General features: G+C 34.8%; 1 protein-coding gene across 3 annotated transcripts in view; it reads left to right on the top strand.

Moving 5' to 3' along the window:
• The window catches only part of CSMD3 (CUB and Sushi multiple domains 3), an 872,847-nt gene that overhangs the window by 630,565 nt on the left and 220,449 nt on the right, over positions 1-21,833 (top strand). For all 3 annotated transcript variants that reach the window (XM_036338167.1, XM_036338166.1, XM_036338165.1), the window contains 3 exons: positions 2,860-2,998; positions 6,913-7,100; positions 12,517-12,711. In XM_036338167.1, coding sequence (XP_036194060.1) covers positions 2,860-2,998; positions 6,913-7,100; positions 12,517-12,711 — 522 coding nt within the window. The remainder of the gene's footprint in view (positions 1-2,859; positions 2,999-6,912; positions 7,101-12,516; positions 12,712-21,833) is intronic.

Raw genomic sequence — 21,833 nt, 5'->3', positions numbered from 1 at the left:
TGGTCCACAAACTGAAGGGTCATGTTTAATTCCCAGTCAAGGGCACACACTTCAGTTATATATTCAAGCTTTGGGCACAAGTGGGAGGCAACCAATTGAAGTATCTCTCTCACATCAATGTCTCTCTCTCTTTCTCTTCCACTCCTTTTCCCTTCTACTCTCTCTAAAAAGGCCAATGGAAAAAAATATCCTCTCTCCTGGGGTGAGAATTAAAAATAAATAAATAAATACATAAATAAATAAATAGTAACACAATATAATCATGGAATATATCCAGTAAGATACTTAAAATATATGTAATAAATTTTTCTGTATATTTTATGAAAAAGGATACACATACATAAGTGTATATATGAGTGTGTACATGTGTATAAAATTTCTGCTTCCTCTGAAAAATAAGGAAAATTGAAGCAAACAATACTCTATCACACTTCTGCAAATTATGTGTAATCCTACCACTTTACACGTGAAAAGAAACACATAGAACATTTTGCTGCCATTTCTGTATTTTATGCATATATACATACAAATATCTGCTATTATGACACATATTTTCTATTTATTTTCAAATTCATGTAGATTTTACAAGTTTCAAAGCAAAACATGCTATTATTTTTGTCAAAATGCATAGCTACAGATTAGATTTGTACATTCATCTGTGGTTGTCTTAACTATCTTCAAAATCAATACAAAGAGCCACTAGCAATTCCACAAACATGTATGGAATGTATGCTATATGCTGAATCCCAGGTATAAAGTCACATGTAAGACACAGTCTTTATCTAATAGATGAGTGATGAATTCAGACATTTGAAAGGGATCTTTAAATAAAATATGGTAATGGAAATAATGGAGCTAGGCAGAGGTTGCTATGGATACCAAAGTGAGTTGGAGACTATTTAAGCAGAGCCTAGGTTGGAAATTTCTGTAAAACTTCCTAGAGACAGAATGAATCGTGAAATGTAAGTAGGGACTATCTAAATATAGAAGGGAAAACAAATAGTGTGGGCAAAGTCATGGAAGTACTCAGAACTATGTGCATCCTGATGATATTTATGTGCTTAGAGTGGTGAATGAATCAATTGGAAAGGTTGGAGAGGTTGGGTTATGAAAACGGCACTAGAGGAGACATTATCTGTTAGGCCTTGTGAAACAACTGCAGAATCTTATGCATGGGCATAGTATGATTAGATATTTTTAATAGGGCAAAGATGACTTGGAGAATTTTAGAGGCATGGGAAACAAGAAGCCATGCCATAATTCAGGTGGCAGATAAAAAGGTCAGATCTAGCAATATGGTAGCAGGCAAAGAAAGAAGAGATGGGTTGAAAAGTATCCACGAGGCTCAGTGAGGTGGAGTCCTGGCAATGCTTCTTGATGGACTGGACACAGGTATGCAGTGAAGGGGAGGGAAGAATTTCACATCTCTAGTTAGGGGAGATGATAGTGCTAATCAAACAACGTAGGGATGCAAAAGGAGAAGCAAATTTGAGTTGAGGTTTGGGTATATTGGATATTTTGTGTTTGATGTACTATAGGCTACCAGGTAGAGATAACCAGTAAGCATTTGGGCGTATTATACCTCAAAAATACACAGGTGATAAGTAAAAATATTTATTCTCCATTGAGTAGGAGCTGAAGTAATCTACAATGACTGAAGCACTAAGGCAAGGGTATCCAGGGACATGGAGAAAGGATATGGTGGACATCCGTAATTTAGATGACAATTTTATTGATAAATTTGCATATCTAGACTCAGGCAAAAGAACAGAGATCTGAAATGTTACCAGAGAGAACCAGAATTTTCCTCCTTCCCAAAAGAGTTTTATGCTGTCAGAGAATCAAGAATACCTTGTAACTGAATGGTAAAATGTACCTGAGAAAACTATGATTTTAAGAGAAGAATGCTGATGTGCTGATCGTGTGTAGGAGATATCATGAGTCTCTCTCTCTCTCTCTCTCTCTCTCTCTCTCTCTCTCTCTCTCTCTCTCTCTGTCTCTCGTTTATTTATAATCCCACTTCACCACCAGGGACCTTCATATCTTTTTTTCTCTATTTTTCTGAAGCTGCTAACTCTGCATTATCTATCTATCTATAGATATATATTTCTGATCATAAGTTGTGTTTAATAGACCTCAACAGTAGTCTTCTAAAGAATCTGTTCTCTGAACTTCACTAAGAACTTTTTGAGCCTGTCCACTGAAGTATTAAAGAAACCTTTGTTTGGGGCTGAGATAATAATTGCAGCAGCCTGTCCATTTCATTAGCAAGTTAGGCAACTAGAATTTAGGAATATCCTAACACTCAATATAAGAGTCTTTTATTGTAAAGTGCTGTAGGTTCTCAGGTAATTATCCATTCTCACTCATTAACTATATCAAAGGCTCTTCCTTCATAAATATATAGAAAGGTAATGGGAGGATGTAAAAATGTGCCAGATATCATACATCCTAGTATTCCACTTATTATTAGAGGTTTTGATTTACTTTGTTTCTAACTTTCATAGTAACCTTCAATTTTTTTTTTTTTTTTTAGTAGCAATGGGGAAACCATCTTTATCCCTTTTCTCAATGCTTTTTCATACATAAAAAAATAGAAAGGAACTTAAGTCCATATGTAATTTTTCTTATCTTTTGAAGCCAGTAAAAGGAGCTAAATCCAATATATCCATGTATGTGTGTATTTACTATTTAAGTGTTTTTTTCTTGAAAGACAATGCAATATCCAAGCATTAAGCGCTATCAAAAAGTCAGATCTGTTCAAAACCTCCTAAGCCTTTTTACAAAACTGTTTTTACAAATATTGATAGCTAGTAAACTTTATTAACCACTTAAGGGATTTTCTTTGTTCATTTAAAGCACCCTGTGGAGGCAATTTAACAGGATCTTCAGGCTTTATTCTCTCGCCAAACTTCCCTCATCCATATCCCCACAGCAGGGACTGCGACTGGACCATCACTGTCAACACAGACTATGTCATCTCCTTGGCCTTTATCAGGTGAGTGCCTATACATTTCCACATTTGTCACCCTGACCAGTTGGGCTCAGTGGATAGAGCGTCGGCCCTTGGACTGAAGGGTCCCGGCTTCAATTCTGGTCAAGGGCATGCACCTTGGTTGCGGGTTTGATCCCCAGGAGGGGGCATGCAGGAGGCAGCTGATCGGTGTTTCTCATCAATGTTTCTAACTCTCTATCCTTCTCCCTTCCTCTCTGTAAAAAATAATATATATATATATATCTTCCTGTCATTTTCTTTAGCATCTGCTTAGGCAAATTTTATTTCTATACATGACATTTTTATTATTACTAACTAATTGCAACACTACTTTGCAATCAACATTTTACAAATCCCTGTATCATGGCAGAGATGCAGTTCAGAAGGCTAGAGGATGAGCATCTTCCCCAGATTCCATCGTAGAGGAAACGTGTTCAAGGTCGAATGGTTTATTGACCCTCGTGAAATGCGATCTCTTTATAACCTTTTCTCCCTCCCTGTACTTGCCATCACTGCTTCAAAACTTCAGTTTTTCCTAAACTTCATGATGAAAAGGTCAGTACTTCAAGAATTTTTTTCCTCCCTTCTGCAGCATCTAAATGTCCATGTGTGCAGAGGCACCACTGGGCGTGGGAAGACAGATAGTCTGCTTACCACCCTTTCTGGAGGTCTCATTAAATCAAGTTAACAAAGAATTTTCCGATCTTCTCCATATTTCTCAGCAGAATTGTCTCTTTTTTTAAAAAAAAAAATATATTTTAATTGATTTCAGAGAGGAAGGAAGTGGGAGAGAGAGAGAGAAACATCAATGATGAGAGAGAATCATTGATCAGCTGCCTCCTGCATGCCCCACACTGGGATCAGGCCTGCAACCTGGGCATGTGCCCAGACCAGTCATGGAGCCAACTGTAACCTCCTGGTTCATAGGTTGACATTCAACCACTGAGCCACGCCGCCCGGGCAGAATTGTCTCATGACAGAATTTTACAAGGGAGTGTTTTAAAACTCACAATAGTTGTTTATCCCTGTAATGAGTCGCAGGGTTAGCTTAGTACTGAAGCAGTGGAGAATGTAGCTTCTTGTGTGAGAAAGGAGGCAGCTGAGTTTGAACCGGGGCTCTACCACTGTCACTGTCATTTGTGTTATCAGGATAAGTTATTTGAATGAGCCTCTGTTTTCTCACATGGAGTTAATAACTGTGATCACAAAACCTGGCCTAACCCTCCCCCTTAACATTTCAATGGGAATATTAGGTATCAGCAAGTCCAAAACGTCCTAAGCAGAAATGTTGCTAATCTTCAGTGTTCAAGACTGATGTACATGGGCTCTATTAACACTACTCCTCCTTCTGCTAGTGTGTTAATCCTGCTTTGTAGTTATGTAAAATAGCAACTTTATGCATTTTCTAATATATCAGAGCTAGGTTTAAAAAAATAAAGATAGTTTAAATTCATGAATATTTGAAAACATTGTAAATGTATAGAATTTTTAGTTCTATAATTTTTAGTGATACATTGTTCATTGGTAACAAAGAAACAATGATGATGATGTTAGTGTTATGCCAGCACCCAGCAATAGGGAAACTCCCTGAGGTAAGTATTGTTATTGTTCCCATTTTTACAGTCGAAGAAATAGCAGTACAGGTATTCAGAATGAAAATGTATAATATAAGACTTAGTTTACTTATAAAAGTTATTCTAATTAAAATGAGTGGGAGAAGGCTTTTTTACAGGAAGTGCATGACCTAAATTTGATTTCCAGCTGTTATATATCATGTGACCTTAAGGGAACTACTGATGTTCTTAGTATAGTCATTGGGAAAAGGAAAATGATAATCCCTTCCCTATACCACAGGATTATTGATAAAACCAAGTTAATATTTATGAAAGTGCCTTGTAAAATCAATGTATGACTAGAATGTACTCTCCAGTGTTCCAGGAAAAATAATCATTATAGTTAAGATTTGGAGATTTCCTAGAAAAACAACAAAACTGTTCTTGTTTTATTTTCATTTTCAAAGAAGTTACAAATCATTATTTTGAAGTTTTTATTTAACCCCAAGCTAGAAATTAGAAAGAAAAGTACTGCAATCCATTCTTAAATGGGCTCTTGGCCTTCAAGGATAATACACGCCACTATAATATGTCATTTACAAAGCAGTGGTTTCGAGTGATTCTCCCAACAGTGAGCTAGACAAGGAAGTTGCAATTCTCATGAAATCATTCATATATATTACTGATTTCAGAGAGGAAGGGAGAGGGAAAGAGAGATAGAAACATCAGTGATGAGAAAGGATCATTGATTGGCTGCTTCCTGCACACCTCTTACTAGGGATCGAGCCCACAACCCCAGGCATGTGCCCTTGACCAGAATTGAACCCGGGACCCTTCAGTCCGCAGGCCGATGCTCTATCCACTGAGCTAAACCAGCTAGGGCCTCATGAAATCTTAATGTTGAAAGAGATGAAGTTCAGAAAGGTTGTGTTTTACCCCAGAACAAGGGTAGTAAGCAATAAAATAAGGCCCTAGTCTCCATTTTCTGCTTTATTATACAAAATTTACCAAAATTTAGTCCTCATATTTACTGAAAGGTTTTGAGCCATTAGTTGAATTAGACTTGTGAAGCTAATGAATAAATAAAAACAAAATATAGCAATGCGGTGGTGCCCCAATTATCTTATGTTACAGGTTCCCTTATATGTGGAAAGGTTGGGAACCTCTAATTATCCCAGTCTTTCTTCACCACTACTTATGCAGAAGTAAGCTAGTTGGATTCCTCTCTCTTATACATGCATACAGAAAGGATTAGAATTGATTTATAAACTTAACTTCTATAAATCCAGTATATTAGGAAATATCTCCCACCCAAGTTTCTTATTTAGATTCAAGGATGATAAAACTTGTAAAAATAGTTTCTCCACTGATGAATGTTCAACAGTGGCAAGCTTTACTGGTATTGTCATAAACTTATTGGCTTTTCTTAACGACCCAATTAAGTCCATTTTTTCTCTGCCACAATATGAGCTAAGAGAGAGACAAATGGTTCTAGAATGTACTCTCCAGTGTTCCAGGAGAGTACATATCTTCTGCCTTCTAAACATGTGGGCTCTATAATCATTGTGGGACAATATTCATACTTTTGAAGACTTCTTGAGCAAATTTAATATGCAAATTTGCAATATTAAAATAATTGGAATAATTTACGTGCTAAAATGTCTTTATTAGCACGTTATTTAATTTTGACAAATAGTTGATTGGTTTGATTTCTCCTATATTAAGTTCTAAAACAATACAATATATTTATTTTAAGAAAAAGTATACCTAATGGAATGTACAGTGCTTCATTTGTGTAATTTAAATGCAAATTTGTATCTCAAACTTTTGTTTGAATATGACATATGGAGTTGACTTTTAAAACAGCAAAGCTGCTTATAAATTTTGAAATTCAGGGCAAATAGTATCACTGATAAAGAAAAAAAGAAGTTTCATTTTTTGAAGCAAAATATCTAAATTAAATAAAGTAGATATTGCCCTCCACATTTTACTGATATAAAGTAACTTACATAAGGTTGTACAGGTTAACAAGGACAGAAGCAAAGCTTGAACCTGCATCTCTGGTTCCAAAACCTATATACCCTTTCATCAGCTAAACTGTTTGCCTTACAATCATTTGCATTCCCTGTAGTCACAAAGCCAACTTAGAAATATTTGAAAATATTAAGATGTCTTTTCTGTTTTTCACTGTTGATTTGATATTAATATTTAGTGTGTTTTTGCCAGGCAAAATTTCCAATTAACTTATTTTGACAGGGTCTGGTGTTATTTTTAAAGATATTGACTGAATTAATATATATACATATATATCTTAGTAATAGCCACTCCATGTCCTTCTCTCTCACTCTATTTTTTTTTTTTTAGTTTCAGCATAGAACCAAACTATGACTTCCTCTATATACACGATGGGCCAGACAGCAATAGCCCGCTAATTGGAAGTTTTCAAGATAGCAAGTTACCAGAGAGAATAGAAAGCAGCTCCAATACCATGCATTTGGCTTTTCGGAGTGATGGGTCTGTGAGTTACACTGGATTTCATTTAGAATATAAAGGTAAGTGTGAACATTTGATTTCAGCATCATGGTTTCACTTGTATTTTCTACAGGAGGATAACTCTGCAGTGGCCATTGTCAGTGGTTATCTGTGCATTTCTCAGCACAGGCTACTTACAGTTCATCTCATAAAAGAACTCTGACTTTTCCTATCAGTGAGGAGGAAATTAGGATTTCCCTAATTACTACCAAAGGAAATGTATCAGCAAACAAATTAACAATTAGTATACTCTGAGAGTTGGCCGAAACCACAAAATAATAATAATAAAAAAAAACACAAACTACTTTTTTGGAAGCTGAATATTCACTTAAATATCTTTTATTCAGAGACTATGATCAGTGATAAAGTGAACAAATTATTGTGATAATTATGTTCCAAAAAATGCCTAAAGATGTTTAAATATGTCAATATTCAGAATAGGGATAATAAAATATTGTGATAATTATATTTTAGAATATCTCTGCACGTATTTAAATGAATTAATGTTACAATGCCTATGGACGCCTATAAACATATTTTTTTTTTAAATGAAACATCCTTTTTTTTAATATATATTTTATTGATTTTTTACAGAGAGGAAGGGAGAGAGATAGAGAGTTAGAAACATCGATGGGAGAGAAACATCGATCAGCCGCCTCCTGCACATCTCCTACTGGGGATGTGCCCGCAACCCAGGTACATGCCCTTGACCGGAATTGAACCTGGGACCTTTCAGTCCGCAGGCCGACGCTCTATCCACTGAGCCAAACCGGTTTCGGCGCCTATAAACATATTTTATATTTTAAATTGGTTTATATGCTTTTTTTAGTATATATGTGAGTGTCTTTCTAATGGGATTATTGAATCAAAGGCTAATCTAATTCCATAATCAATCTAACCCATATTGCCAAATTACTCTCAGAGGAGGTTAACCAATTTATTTTGTCAAAAGCAGAGAAAGTGTTTCAGAAACTCCACATATGTTTTAAGATATAATTGACCCATGATATTGTATTAATTTTATATGTACAACATAATGATTTGATATATGTATATGTTGTGAAATGATTACCACAGTAAGTTTATGTAGTGTCCATCACTACACAGTTACAATTTTTTTCTTGGATGAGAACTTTTAAGATCTATTCTCTTAGCAACGTTCACATATACATAATGTAGTATTGTTAACTGTAGTCACCATGCTGTACATTACATCTCCAGGACTTATTTATCTTATAACTGGAAATTTGTTTCTTTTGATCACCTTTATCTATTTCACCCACCCCTGACCCTGAATTTTAGCAACCACCAATCTGTTCTTTGTATCTGTTCTCTGTATGTGCACCAGCATTTACTTCATTAGGTGCAATGATCAGAAATCCACCAGAGAATACATATTGTTTTAGTTAATAGGGCTTTGAATAAATGAACTGTGTTTTAAAGAGATCACAATATTTCTTTTGAAATAACTCCATGCATTTACATCCTCTACCAGAGCATTCATTTACACTAAATATAAGGATTCAAGACTTATACCTAAAAGGCAGTGCCTATTGTTTACGGTTACTGTAATCTTTGATAACAAATAAAGCTTAAAAATCATAAATTAAATTTAAACTATAGGGTGTCCCAAACAATGTATATACACACTATGAATAATTATAAAGGCAGTGTTTATTAAAATACATTTCATTTTCAAAATTGAGCTATCAGTTGTTAAAGTGTATAACAACTCTTTATTTTTGGGATACCCTGTATAATAATGAATTGCAGATATAAAAATATATTTTTTTATTTAGTGCTTCAGGTCTATTTTTAAATAAATCTTTTTTGTTGAAAGTATTACATATTGCCCTTCTCCCCCCGGCATTGCCCTCTCCCACTCCTCTACCCCCTAAGCCTTCACTACCCACTGTCTGTGTCCTTGGGTTAAAATGGAACTACCATTTGACCCTGTGATCCCACTTATAGGAATATACCCCAAGAAATCAGAAACACCCATCAGAAAGAATATATGCACCCCTATGTTCATAACAGCAGAAATTGCAATAGCTAAAATTTGGAAACAGCCTAAATGCCCATCAGCAGATGAGTGGATTAAAAAACAATGGCACATCTGCACAATGGAATACTATCCAGTTATAAGAAAGAAATAATTCTTACCATTTGCAACAGCATGGATGGACCTAGAGAGCATTATGCTAAGCAAAATAAGCCAGTCAGAGAAAGATAAGTATCACATCATCTCATTCATATGTGGAATCTAAGGACCAACATAAACTGATGAACAAAAATAGACCCAGAGACATAGAAGCATCAAACAGACTGTAAAACCTCAGAGGAAGGCAGGGGAGGGTAGAGGGGGGAGAAGAGATCAACCAATGAACCCCAATCCAATTTAATTAATTTTCTGGGCTGGTCCTCAAAATGCTCATTCCTGGGAAAATTACATTCCCCACTTTAGGGTCTCCAGGGTCTGTCTTTCTTATCAGTTTCCCTATTTCCTATCTTTATTTCAAAACACTGTTACCTGTTTAATTGACTAGTTTTTTAAAGTTGATGAAGTGGCCCTCATGTTTAATCTGGCACAGAAAGACAAAAACCCCAGGATTTTCAAGATAAAATGTACACCCCTCAAAATGAACTGACATACATATGGAGGCCCTGGATAAATTGTTTCCATTGTCATTTGTGATACGTCATATACCTTGACTTAAACCTGTTGATTTCTGTTAGCACTGAAAATGTAAAGCTTCTAAGTCCTGACTTACTCTAAATAATGCTCGTAGTAGGCCTTTAAGTAAAAAGCCATAGGTCCAGCCCCTTCCTCTATTACAGCTCATACCAGAATCTAATTGCCATTTCTTGTGTTCATGTCTATATTCCCTTTCCCCCTGAAGACAGACACTGAATCTTATTTTTGTTTGTGTGCAACTACATCATAGTTATACAAAGCATTTGAATAACGAATGACTGCTCTATCGGAACATCACAGAAACCCAAGCCTAATATGGATTCTGGAAGAAATACCACTTTATGTTTATAAAGCAAATGATAGAAATGCTCTAACGTGTAGACAAGCGTAAACTGGAGCAGAGAAGTAGAAGTGTGGGGTGAGGGGAAGATATTTCACTGATTTGAAAGCAATGTCCCCAAAGAGTTTAAGTCAAGACTAGTCTCCATTTATTTCCTTGTAATTTCAATGCAGCACAATATTAACAAATTTTCAGTTGAATAAATATTTAGAGTTTAAACAGTACTCTGATATTAAGAGTATTTAGACATAATATTAATAAATGTGTCTTAAAATGTATAATTGTAATATATATATATATATAAATGTTACTCATATAGTAGTGATACTATATTATTATAACAAAACTAGAGGCCCGATGCATGAAATTCATGCAAGGGGCTCAGCCCTTGCAAGCCCTGGCTGCCTCTCAGGCCTGAGGCCCCACCCCCGCCCACTGGCCCTTAGGCCTGTCAAGGAGATTAATCCTTTTAAACAGTAATTTCAATCCTTCCCTTTCCCTCAAGGGATTTAACTCAGTTTCATGAAGGAGGGCTATAAATGCTAGGCTGCTGTTCTGCCTAAAAATTATGTTGTGCTTTTCTGCTTGTTTAGAAAAGACTCAATGTGAGGTTTTATTCTTTAAAATAAGTAAACCAACCCTCCAAGACTAAAGCCCCATTCTTAGTGACTAAATTCACTATTCACCCTGCTGGTTCTTATCTGAAAACAGTGCTGTGTGGATATTTTATCTGGGAAGAAAAATAGTTTATTGGATTGGGAAATCATTTTTATAGGGAAGTCTAAATATAACAGATATGATGCAAAGAGTGTGTGTGTGTGTGTGTGTGTGTGTGTGTGTGTGTGCGTGCGTGCATACACACGTGTGCATGCACCTGCACAGGCCCATACACTCATGGGAGATCAAGTGTTTTAGCTTTGGATTGAAACTCAGGAATTGGGTTTTATTCGACTTGCACACTCCAGTACACTTTCTCCCCTTCATGACTCTCATCTCTCTGAGACCTAGTCAACTCAGCTTTCTTAATCTTAATCTTCAGTTTACATGTCAATTCTTCAGGTAAATTCCTGAATGCCTCCCCTTTGCAAACTCAGCACAATTACAAGTATTTAATATAATTCTCAGTAGACTGCAAGTGTCATGAGGACTAGAATATTTTCTGATTGTCCACTGCTCTATTTCCAGAGTTGGCTGGGCAATGGGCTTTTAAGTATTCACTGGAAAGAAAGAAGGAAGAAAGTGGCCTTCATTCCTCTGATAATCTTTTGAAATCATTGAAGTGTTTGGTTCCAACATTCCCTCTTTTGTTGATTTGGTAGAAATCTTACATAGTGCTCTTCCTAAAATACAAATTTCTCATCATTTCTTATAAATGTTAAAGTAATTTAAACTTTGCAAGCTTTTATGAATACAAAAAATATAATTTTCTGTTGCAATTAATTAGATTTGGACATATTAATATAATTTTTTGCAATAGCCAAGCACCAAGACATTGTTGACTTAAATTCCTAAGATGCCATGATTCATATCCAGAGATATACCCATCTTCTGACTTCCCATTAACTAAGATAAACTCCAATGTCAAAAAAATCACACTTGTTATGCTGAATTTGTGATGGTCCTTATATTGCACATTTCTCTATTATTTCTTAAGTAAATTATAATAATAAAAAAATGGAAATATTAAGGTATTACCAGATCTTTTAACAACAAAGTGTCCTAGTGCCTATTCTCAAAATGTCCAAACTAGCATATTTTTTTCTACATATTTTTCTTTTTAGTTCACTATCTGGGTGCACAGAAAACAGTTCCTTTGTTGTGAATGAACTTAAGTTTTACAATTGTTTGGCGCTGTTAGCTTTGAAAGTGCTTGGCTTTGATATAGTTTCTCTGTCCAAAAAGATATTGGCTTGGGTATTTAAAGGTTTTGTTGCTATTTATAATGGACAGACCTCTGATGGAAATGTGGGAATGATAAAGCAGGTAGTTTAAGAAATATTTTCCAGACAGAAAAAAAAGTGCCTTTTACTTTCCTCTTAGTGGTGAAATGAACTGAGCTCGACATAGACAGTGGTAACATGGAATAAGTGCACATTAATGAAGGAATAATAGATAAGGAAATAAGCCCTGCTTCTTTTTATAATGAACTCTAAAACCCTATGTTTAACTATATGTATTAGAAAATAATTTTAATGAGAAAAACAGGAAAGGATTTTATTCTCTTACTAATGGGTATGACTTAACAAAATGTCAAATATGGTTTAGGGCTGCTTTGTACTTCGGCACTCAGAGGCTGCTGCTGTTTTCCTTTCCATTTAGTGCTAATAATGAAGAAATCTTAAAGGTTGCATAGAAAACAGTATTGTAAAACAGTTCATTTTATATCCACATTGTTTTACAGCAAAACTCCGAGAGTCCTGCTTTGATCCAGGCAATATAATGAATGGCACCAGACTTGGGATGGATTATAAATTAGGGTCAACAGTCACCTATTACTGCGATGCTGGTTATGTTCTTCAAGGTTATTCAACACTCACCTGTATCATGGGAGATGATGGAAGACCTGGATGGAATAGAGCCTTACCAAGCTGTCATGGTAAGAACTATATATATATGTATATGTGTGTGTGTATATATATATATATATATATATATATATATATATATGTATATGTATGTATGTATATATATATATGTATATATATATATGTATATATATGTATATGTATATATGTATATATATATACTTCTAATAATTATTATTAGAAAGAGTCAATAAATGTTTACAGTCAGTTCTGTACTTTAAAAAAATCGACCACTTCACATACAACCTACAAATGTTGAATAGCAATGCAGAGATTTTATCAAAGATTTTTAAATTGGATTCAATAAAGACATGGTTTTGGAAAGTGCTTATATTCCCAGGTGTCTCTAAAGCAATGTGTATGTTGTGGTAGGTGAGCTAACTGAGAGCAGCAAGAGGGCCGTTTAGTTCCTTTGTGTTCAGGACTTAGAGGATTTCCTGAAATCATTAGGTACCTAGAAAATACTGGATGAGTAAATAAGGAACAAACATAATACAACTGATATTTCAACAGAAGGAGATAAATGCAACAACTTAAGTAGTGTCATCTTTTTGTGGTAAATGTTTATAGAAATAGGAACATAGAAAATATATATTTCTAAGAATTAGGTTGTCTAAAAGCAAAAACCAAATCAGAGCTGCTTAGGTAGCTTCAGCAGCACAAGGAAAACTCACAGACACAGAAGGATGGAGAAGGACCTAAAACTGGTTTCAGTGACCTAATATCAGGTATGAGATTGCCAGATGCGTTCCAGCAGAGTTAGTAAAAACGAGGGTACCAGAATCAGACTGACAAAGGATCAGACAGTGATCATAGCAAGGAGAAGATTTCTGATACTGGAAATACAATTAAGGGGGAAAGACATAATATTTTTGAGATTAAGGCAATTACTGATCAGAGACACCTGAAACAGATATTACCTTCACTTGGGGAATGAAATCTGCTGAGCAGTTAGCTACAGTAAATGAACAGCTCTTTGGGAATGGTTTTGAAGAGATCACCCAGTGAGCACAAGAGGGGAAACTGTGAATATCCCCAATTAATAATGAAGCAGGTTTTGATGATGGTGATTCGGTATTTTATGAATATATTTCTGGATAAATTCCTAAAGTATTTTTCAAAATAAGGATCAGTTCACCACATTATGGAACTGGTGACTTGTGGCCTTTCCAAAAACCCATATCTTATTGTTAAGCAGAAAGTCAAACACAGAGTGGTTTAGAAATTATTTTAATGAAAACCAGACATCCTATATAATAAAAGACTAATATGCAAATCGACCAAACAGCAGAATGACCGGTCGCTATGATGTGTACTGACCACCAGGGGCCAGATACTCAATGCTGGAGCTGCCCTCTGGTCAGTGAGCTCCAACAGGGGGATCTCCACCAGAAGCTGGGATCACAGCTCCAAAGAAGTGCTAAGGATGTCTGACTGCCAGCTTAGGCCCACTCCCTGTGATGAGCAGGCCTAAGCCATCAGTTGGACACCCCCCAAGGGCTGCCAGACTGCAAGAGGGTACAGCCCAGGCTGAGGGAACCCCCTCTCCTGAGTGCACAATTTTTTGTGCACTGGGCCTCTAGTCTTAACATAAAATGACAGAGAGTTCTATTGCAGACCATGGGGATTTTTTTGTTCAAGCTGTTGGAGATGGATATTATAACTAAATAAAATAATTATGTTAGAAAAAATAATATTGCACATTCAAGAATCATGTTTGCATATAACTATATTTATGAGGATAGAGACACAATGAGGGAAAAAGTCAGTAAGGAGAGAGAGACAATGATATCACTATGGAAAGTTATCACAGACTCTCTAGTCAGATGAATGATTCTGATTTTTTGTACAATATTGACCATGGAGATGATGTCATCTAGGGCCGACTTTCGAAACTATGGGTCACCACCATGAGTCATAAAATCAATCCACTGGGTCATGGCTAGCATTTTACAAATGATATAAAATTTTAGTAAAATAAAGAAAATTAGAAGAACAGAAAAACACTATAATTCAAAGAACACAGTAAGAATAAGTCTAATATTTGTGCAACTGTTTTTGGTTATATACAGAGATAAATAAAATGCAATAAATATACATAGGTGTGTGTCTTTATGTAGGTGTTTATGTTTTCATTGATATAAACTATATTTCTTACTATGAATGTTAGTGGAAAAAATACACCCAACAACCCTGATCTGATGGTTAAAAATATGGATTTTTTGTGTCTAATACACATGGTAATATTTTCTAGTTGTGTAATATCAATGTATTAGAATTATATGTAGGTGATTTCTAACTTAAACACAAGTTATTTCACTGCTCTATGCTTATTGTCTCTAATCTAAACAATAAGGAAAACTGAAATTTTTTACTTCAAAATGTTGTTATAAGAAATAAAGAAAAGGTAGATATCTACCAAATGGTCATTCTGTTATTAAAATTGCTGGCTAGTTCTTGACTTTAATTGATGATTTCATCTATCAGAAGATGAAGGGAATAAAAAGAAAATTACTTTGGATTTAATTCTCACAAAGAGAAAAAAAATCAGTGTATGGCATGGAAGTTAATAGGAAATTTAAGAAAAAGAGTGATTATATTGTCTTATAATTTAGAGTTATACAGAAGGGAAATCTGTTTAAGCCAGAAAAACATACTAAAGCACTTTTCGAAATATACCATCAGTGATCATTATGAAACTTTGGGAAATTTTGGGAGCCAGACAAAATAATAACCAAAATCTGATAAAGAAAACTCAAAGGATACAGAAAATTATAGATAAAAAAATAGGTGTTAAACACTGGGATAAATGATTAAATAGATGCCTTTCATTGACTTAGGTAAGAAAGACAAGAGAACCAGAGTTTAGCATGCATTCACTCAGTATATACATGCTTAAAATAAGCCTATTCTTTTTGAATAGTGTTTTTTTTTTTTAATTTTTATTGATAGGTCATATCAATGCCAATTTCAGCATGGAATATGCCATAACATATACAAATAAATTCCTCTGAACAAAAAAATATTTTATGGGCTCATTTAGAGCCCAATTAAGTATATTATGCAATGTTGGTTGAATAATATCTATAGACATTGTAGAGGGAAGAATAGATGCGCATTCAAATCCTCTCACTGTACCTATAGCCTAGGCCCTAGGGCAAGCTGAGTCTTGATTTTTAAATCTCTAAAACTTGATAATAGTTTTATTTTAATAATTTATTGTAAAGACTCAATTAATTAACACAACACATACAGAAGACCTAGTAACATTTCAACAAGAAGCATATTACTAGAAAACATGCATTGCATGTTATATTTTAGTTGAACTAGTATATTTTTTGTCATTTTAATATTAATTAAATATAATTGATTAATGTCATCGGATGGCTACATATTCACCTCTTCCTGAAGGTAGTGCAGGAGTTTGGTATTTTTAAATTTCTTAAGAGAAAACATTTTATCAATTAAGTGGATATCACTTGACTTTTAACCATAATGCCAAGGTATTATGGAAAACAAATAAAAGTTATTCAATGCATACTTTATGCTATTATAGCAAAACTAAGATACATTTATGTTAAAAATATAACCACAACTGTTAATTTCTAGTATATTTGAAGAAAGAAAATCCATGTTTTAGAATTAGAGATATTAAACTCTAAAAAATGGTTTAAAAATAAGCAAAAAGCCTGGGTCAACTCTGTAATTTTGTTCAGCTTATTTATTTTGCATATCTAAGTGAGATAATATTGTATAACTTGAAGGCTGTTAGGAGAATTATATTAAGTGACTTATTTAAGCATTTGATCCTGTCATTGTTAATGTCATACAGTAAGGAGAGATTAATACATTTTAGGGTGTTTTTTTTTTTTCCTATTTAATAAGGATAAGACATATCTATTTGTTTTCCTTCATAGTGATTGCATAGAAATCCCAAATACACAGGACTGGCTAACTTTTAGATTTATTGATTTAATAGTTTAAGAGGCAAAATTAGTGTGTAAAGCATATTCATTAGCGCAAGAGGGTTTGTTGTTTAAAAGAATATTTTTAATTAAGGTAAATTTTGTATTTTTATTAAAGTAAAATATGCATACATGCTGTAACTAAAATACAATATGAATAGCTTATTTAAAGCAATGGTCATTTCCTCTATTCTCTTATTCTTCAGCTGAGTGTTCTAATAAGTTCTATTTCTAATTGATCCAATGGGCCAACCTGTGACCCTCATAACATATGAAGCTCCATTTCTTAATTCGCCAACTCTAGACAATATTTATTGATTTCCTGAAATAATAGATAAAGAGTATGTCACATCCATAGCCCCTCTCTTCAGTGTTCCTGATACGTATTACTTTTGGTTTTTCTAATAATTGCCTTTGTCACGTGTTACTTTGCTTATACTGCTTTTTCTAACTTCATCAGTGTTTGAGTGTTGGGTGGCTACACTCTGCTGCTTTTCATGCCAAGTTTTTTTTGGAGATTTTGACTGACTGATAAGCTTCGCTTTAGAATACATAAGTAGGGACTCTTGGACTGTGATTAGCAAATGTCAAAATAAGGAGATAAAGTTTTTATTTTTATATAAAAATAAACATGACCATACTCTGAAAACTCTTTAAATACAACCACACATATTTTCCTTTTTCTATAATATTGCCTTAGTGTTACCTTAGTCTCTCAACATAAACTTACTAAGTCTTGGGACACTATTACCTTATGGCATGAAACATGTTAATTTATACAAGGAGACCCTAAGTAAATATTTTTTTAACCTGAACTGAACCATAAGAATGCACCAAGTTTTTCTATTTTAGAGTATAGATTATTATCACTGTTAAGGATTAAACATACATTTGAAATCTTAAGAAAATCTTTTTAAGAGCTTATGTCGGACACTGGGAGATTATTTTCTTCAGAAGTAGATCCAAAATGATATCATCCTGTGCTAAGGCCTGCCCAGAGATGAGAAACCCTGCAGATTATCTCATGAGACTGTCACATACATTAAATGATATCAGAACAGGATATATATATATATATATATATATATATATATATATATATATATACCTGCAATTCACTTTGGATATAAAAATATGTTTAGAAAATGATTTCTTCCCTTGTTATTTTTCATATTTTGAAAAGTATCTGTTGAAACAAAATTATCTTCTATCATTCCTATCCATAATCTGATTCAATATTAGGTAAAAGTAATAAAGCACAAACAGTGACTGATTCATATTTTCCCCTTAAAATTCATCATTTGATTTATTTCCCCTAATGGCATTGGACTTGTTTATATAAACACATCTCTACCCTGATCTAGGCTGCCGGCTATCTCTTAACTCTTATCCTATTTCCCAACTAGTTTCTTTCCTCCCCTGTTTCTCCAGTCTCTTCTGAACACAGCAACATAGTCTTAAAAGCATATGTAAGATTATATCACATATTTTCTCAAAATCTACCAGTGGTTTCCTAAATATGAATAAATGCCAAAGATCGTATAATGTTCTACTTAATCTTCCTCTATGCACCCTACCTCTCTACCATTCTCCCTCTACCACACAGCTGAGCCACTCTGGCCTCCTTCATGTTTCTTCAAAGCACTGCTCACACTTCTGTATCAGGGCTTTTGCATTTGCTGTCATTTCTGTCTGAATGCTATTTCTCCAGCTCCCTGGCTGGCTAGCCCTCTGACTTCCTTGAGCCATATGATTGCTTTTCTTCTTAGTAGAATAAAACCTATTTACTCTCCCACTACTCCCTAAAGCTCAAGAGTGGACTCATATACACATGTCTAAAATTAAAACAATTTATCCTGGGTAAAGATATCTCCTATGTGTGCAAAAGCCTTAGTTATTTTAAGGCCTTAGAATTTTGAAAAGTAAAAACCATTAACCTTGAGAGTATTGGCCACAATAATAATCATTTTTTAATTGAAGTAAAATTGACATATAACATATTAGTTTATTCAGGTGTACAACATAATGATTTGACATTTGTATATATTGTCAAATGATCACCATAATCAGTGTAGTTAATATCCATCACCACACATAGTTACAAAAAATGTTTTTTGTGCGATGAGGACTTTTAAGATCTACTCCCTGCCAACTTCAACTATGAATACTGTATTATTAGCTATAGTCATCATGCAATACAATACAGCCCTGTGACTTATTTATTTTATAACTGAACCAATGCAATATACTTGATCTTTCCCATTGCCATGGAAATGGAAAAGATCAAGTATATTGCATATGTAGTGAGCATTCAATTGATAATTATAATAGTAGGACCCTAAGAATATATGTATTTGGACTGTTAAATAATTACTAGTTTGCCAATTATTCTAAAGAAGAAATAGCATCATTCATTATTTTTTAGGCTTTCAAAAGTACCAATTATCATCCTGATTCTGCACTAACAGGGATAAGAACATGAATTCATTGTGGCCCTTTCCTGTAGAGAGCTACAGTCTGATGAGATACAGACAGATAAGGTCCATTGCTAGAAATAAAAGCAAAGTGCTGTGAGCACAGCATGGAGGTGCATCTGACCTAGTTACAAAGAGAGAACAGGGAGGTCTTCCCAATAAAAGTGATGCAGGAACTGAATCTTAAAATTAGAAATAAGAAGGAATCAGGTGAGATATGAGACAAGTGGGGATGGAGCATTTAACTCGTAAGGTTCAGCATATGTGAACATATAGTAAAAAGAGTCAATGGAATTTTGGATAGAAATTAAAGCTGTTCAATAGGGAAAGCACATCGAAGGAAAGATGAGAGGTAATAGCTTACCTGTGTTGAGCACAATATGAAGTTTTGTACCCATATCATTTTACACCTCACCACAACTCCATGACTGGGGGAGAACTGATATTCTCGTTTTACAGATGAGGAAGCGAAGACACAGAAAGCGGTTCAGTCTCTTGTTCAAAGTCATACTTGCCTAACAGTCTTGTTTTGGAGTCCATGCTCTTACTCACTTTCCTATGGGTAGGCTGGTTAATTCTTCAAATGACCTGTATTGACCTTCTTATGTCTCTAGCACCTAAGGGTACCTGGCATATTTTAGTTGGTTAGATGTTTCAAGAAAGGATGCATGATGTCAAGATTAAGTTGTGAGACTGAGCCTGAAGTCTTCCTCCAGGCTACGTGTAAGAATTAAGGGAAGACAAATCCCTACCGATAATTGATAAAACCATTTATCTAAAGTGCATTTTTCCATTTTATTTGAAAACAACTTGGCACAGAATACAAATGCCATAATAGAAATAGTCAGTGTTAACTCAGTTCTTTTGAAAATCTGCAACTTATTTTTTTGTTAATCCTTACCTGAGGCTATTTTTCCATTGATTTTTAGAGAGTGGAAGGGAGGGGGAGAGACAGAGAGAGAGAAACATGGATGTGAGAGAGACACACCAATTGGTTGCCTCTGGCACATGCCCCGACCAGGGCCAGGGATGGAGCCTGCAACCAAGGTATGTGCCCTTGACTGGAATTGAACCCAGGACCCTTCAGTCCAACGGCCGATGCTCTATCCACTGAGCAAAACCGGCTAGGGCTGGAGCTTATTTTTAACAACTTTATTTCACTCATGCTAACCTAAGTCTTGGATTCTGGGGGTGGAAATTAAAAGAATCAAGAAACTGGATCACTGATGACACCATAAGTCTGTCTAAAGTGCATAAATTTGAATATGTTAGTATTAGACATCAAGTAGTTATTTGACATCATTCTTTGTTCAACTGCCAACTGACTATATAAGGAATGATAAAAACTTTCTTAAAAAATATATTTTATTGATTTTTCACAGAAAGGAAGGGAGAGAGAGTTAGAAACATCGATGAGAGAGAAACATCGATCAGCCACCTCCTGCACACCTCCTACTGGGGATGTGCCCGCAACCAAGGTACATGCCCTTGACCGGAACTGAACCTAGGACCCTTCAGTCTGCAGGCCGATGCTCTGTCCACTGAACCAAACCGGCTAGGGCTGATAAAAACTTTTTAAAAAAATCCTTCTTACTCTATCAAATCAAGGAAAACTTTGAAATAAACAAAAAAAATATTTATCTTGTAATTATAGCTTTTCAACTTTATAGTTATCTCTCATTAGTAACCTCATGTGGCCGACTTTTAATTAAATCATATTGTTAGACTCTATGAAGAAATAAATAACTGAACTTTTATTCCAGATCTCCTGCTTAAATGGCATAACTTGCCTTAGATTGATTCCGTATTTCAACTATCCTGGAAGTGTATACAGTTTTGAGATGTGAAAAAAGTCTGGAGTCCCATTTCATTATAAATGTACATAGAGATTATCTAGTCTAATATACTGAACTATTATAATTTTACCTCATTTAAATATATGATATAAATAAAGCATGTAGATGAAAGATTCATAAAACAAAGACTTGGTGGTAAATTATTTCTGAGTATCATCAAATATCTGCCTTTCATCAGCTACCCATAGGAATTTTGTTCATAGACATAATATACAGATTATGTATGAAAACCATGTTCTACAAAGAAGTGAAATGTATTTTGTATTGAAACAAATTAAGGTAGTATCGGGATAAGACCAAAGTCTATTTCATTTTTATAGGATGGGAGGAAAGTATTATTTAAAAGGAAATGGAAAGAGAGGCAGATGTTACTAAGCACCTAATTCTTCCAGACACTCTTATGTACCTTACCACTCCAGTTGGCCTCCTGCCTGCTAGCCTAGAGAATCACTGACATTGTTATAAATCCACCCCTGCTGCTGTGGATTCTGGGGCATACTCTGTAGAATTGCCCGTGTAAAAAGCAACTTGATTGCAAATCAATGGCAGTAATTCACAGAATATTTTCTTGTGACCACGGATTTGGAGCTCATATTTAAACCATTTTTATTTCCCCTGCCTTTGGCATCTCAATGGCTGCTCCATATCTCCAGAGGGGTAGTCACATGGATGGGTAGCCTCTCGTTGTACTAAGATGTCTCCATTCTCTGCTATCAGGTACTCTATTTTTAAGTCAGATTTCAAACATAACTTCCAAATGTGCTGCCACGTTTTGCAGAAAAACAGAAAAGACTTTATTTATACAGAAAGTTGAATCAACACCCTGGCCAGGTGGTTT

Source organism: Myotis myotis, unplaced genomic scaffold (assembly GCF_014108235.1).
Source record: "Myotis myotis isolate mMyoMyo1 unplaced genomic scaffold, mMyoMyo1.p scaffold_m19_p_16, whole genome shotgun sequence".
Classification (NCBI taxonomy): Eukaryota; Metazoa; Chordata; class Mammalia; order Chiroptera; family Vespertilionidae; genus Myotis; species Myotis myotis.
The sequence above is the reverse complement of the archived record's forward strand: the minus strand, read 5'-3'. Positions and strand labels throughout refer to the sequence as shown.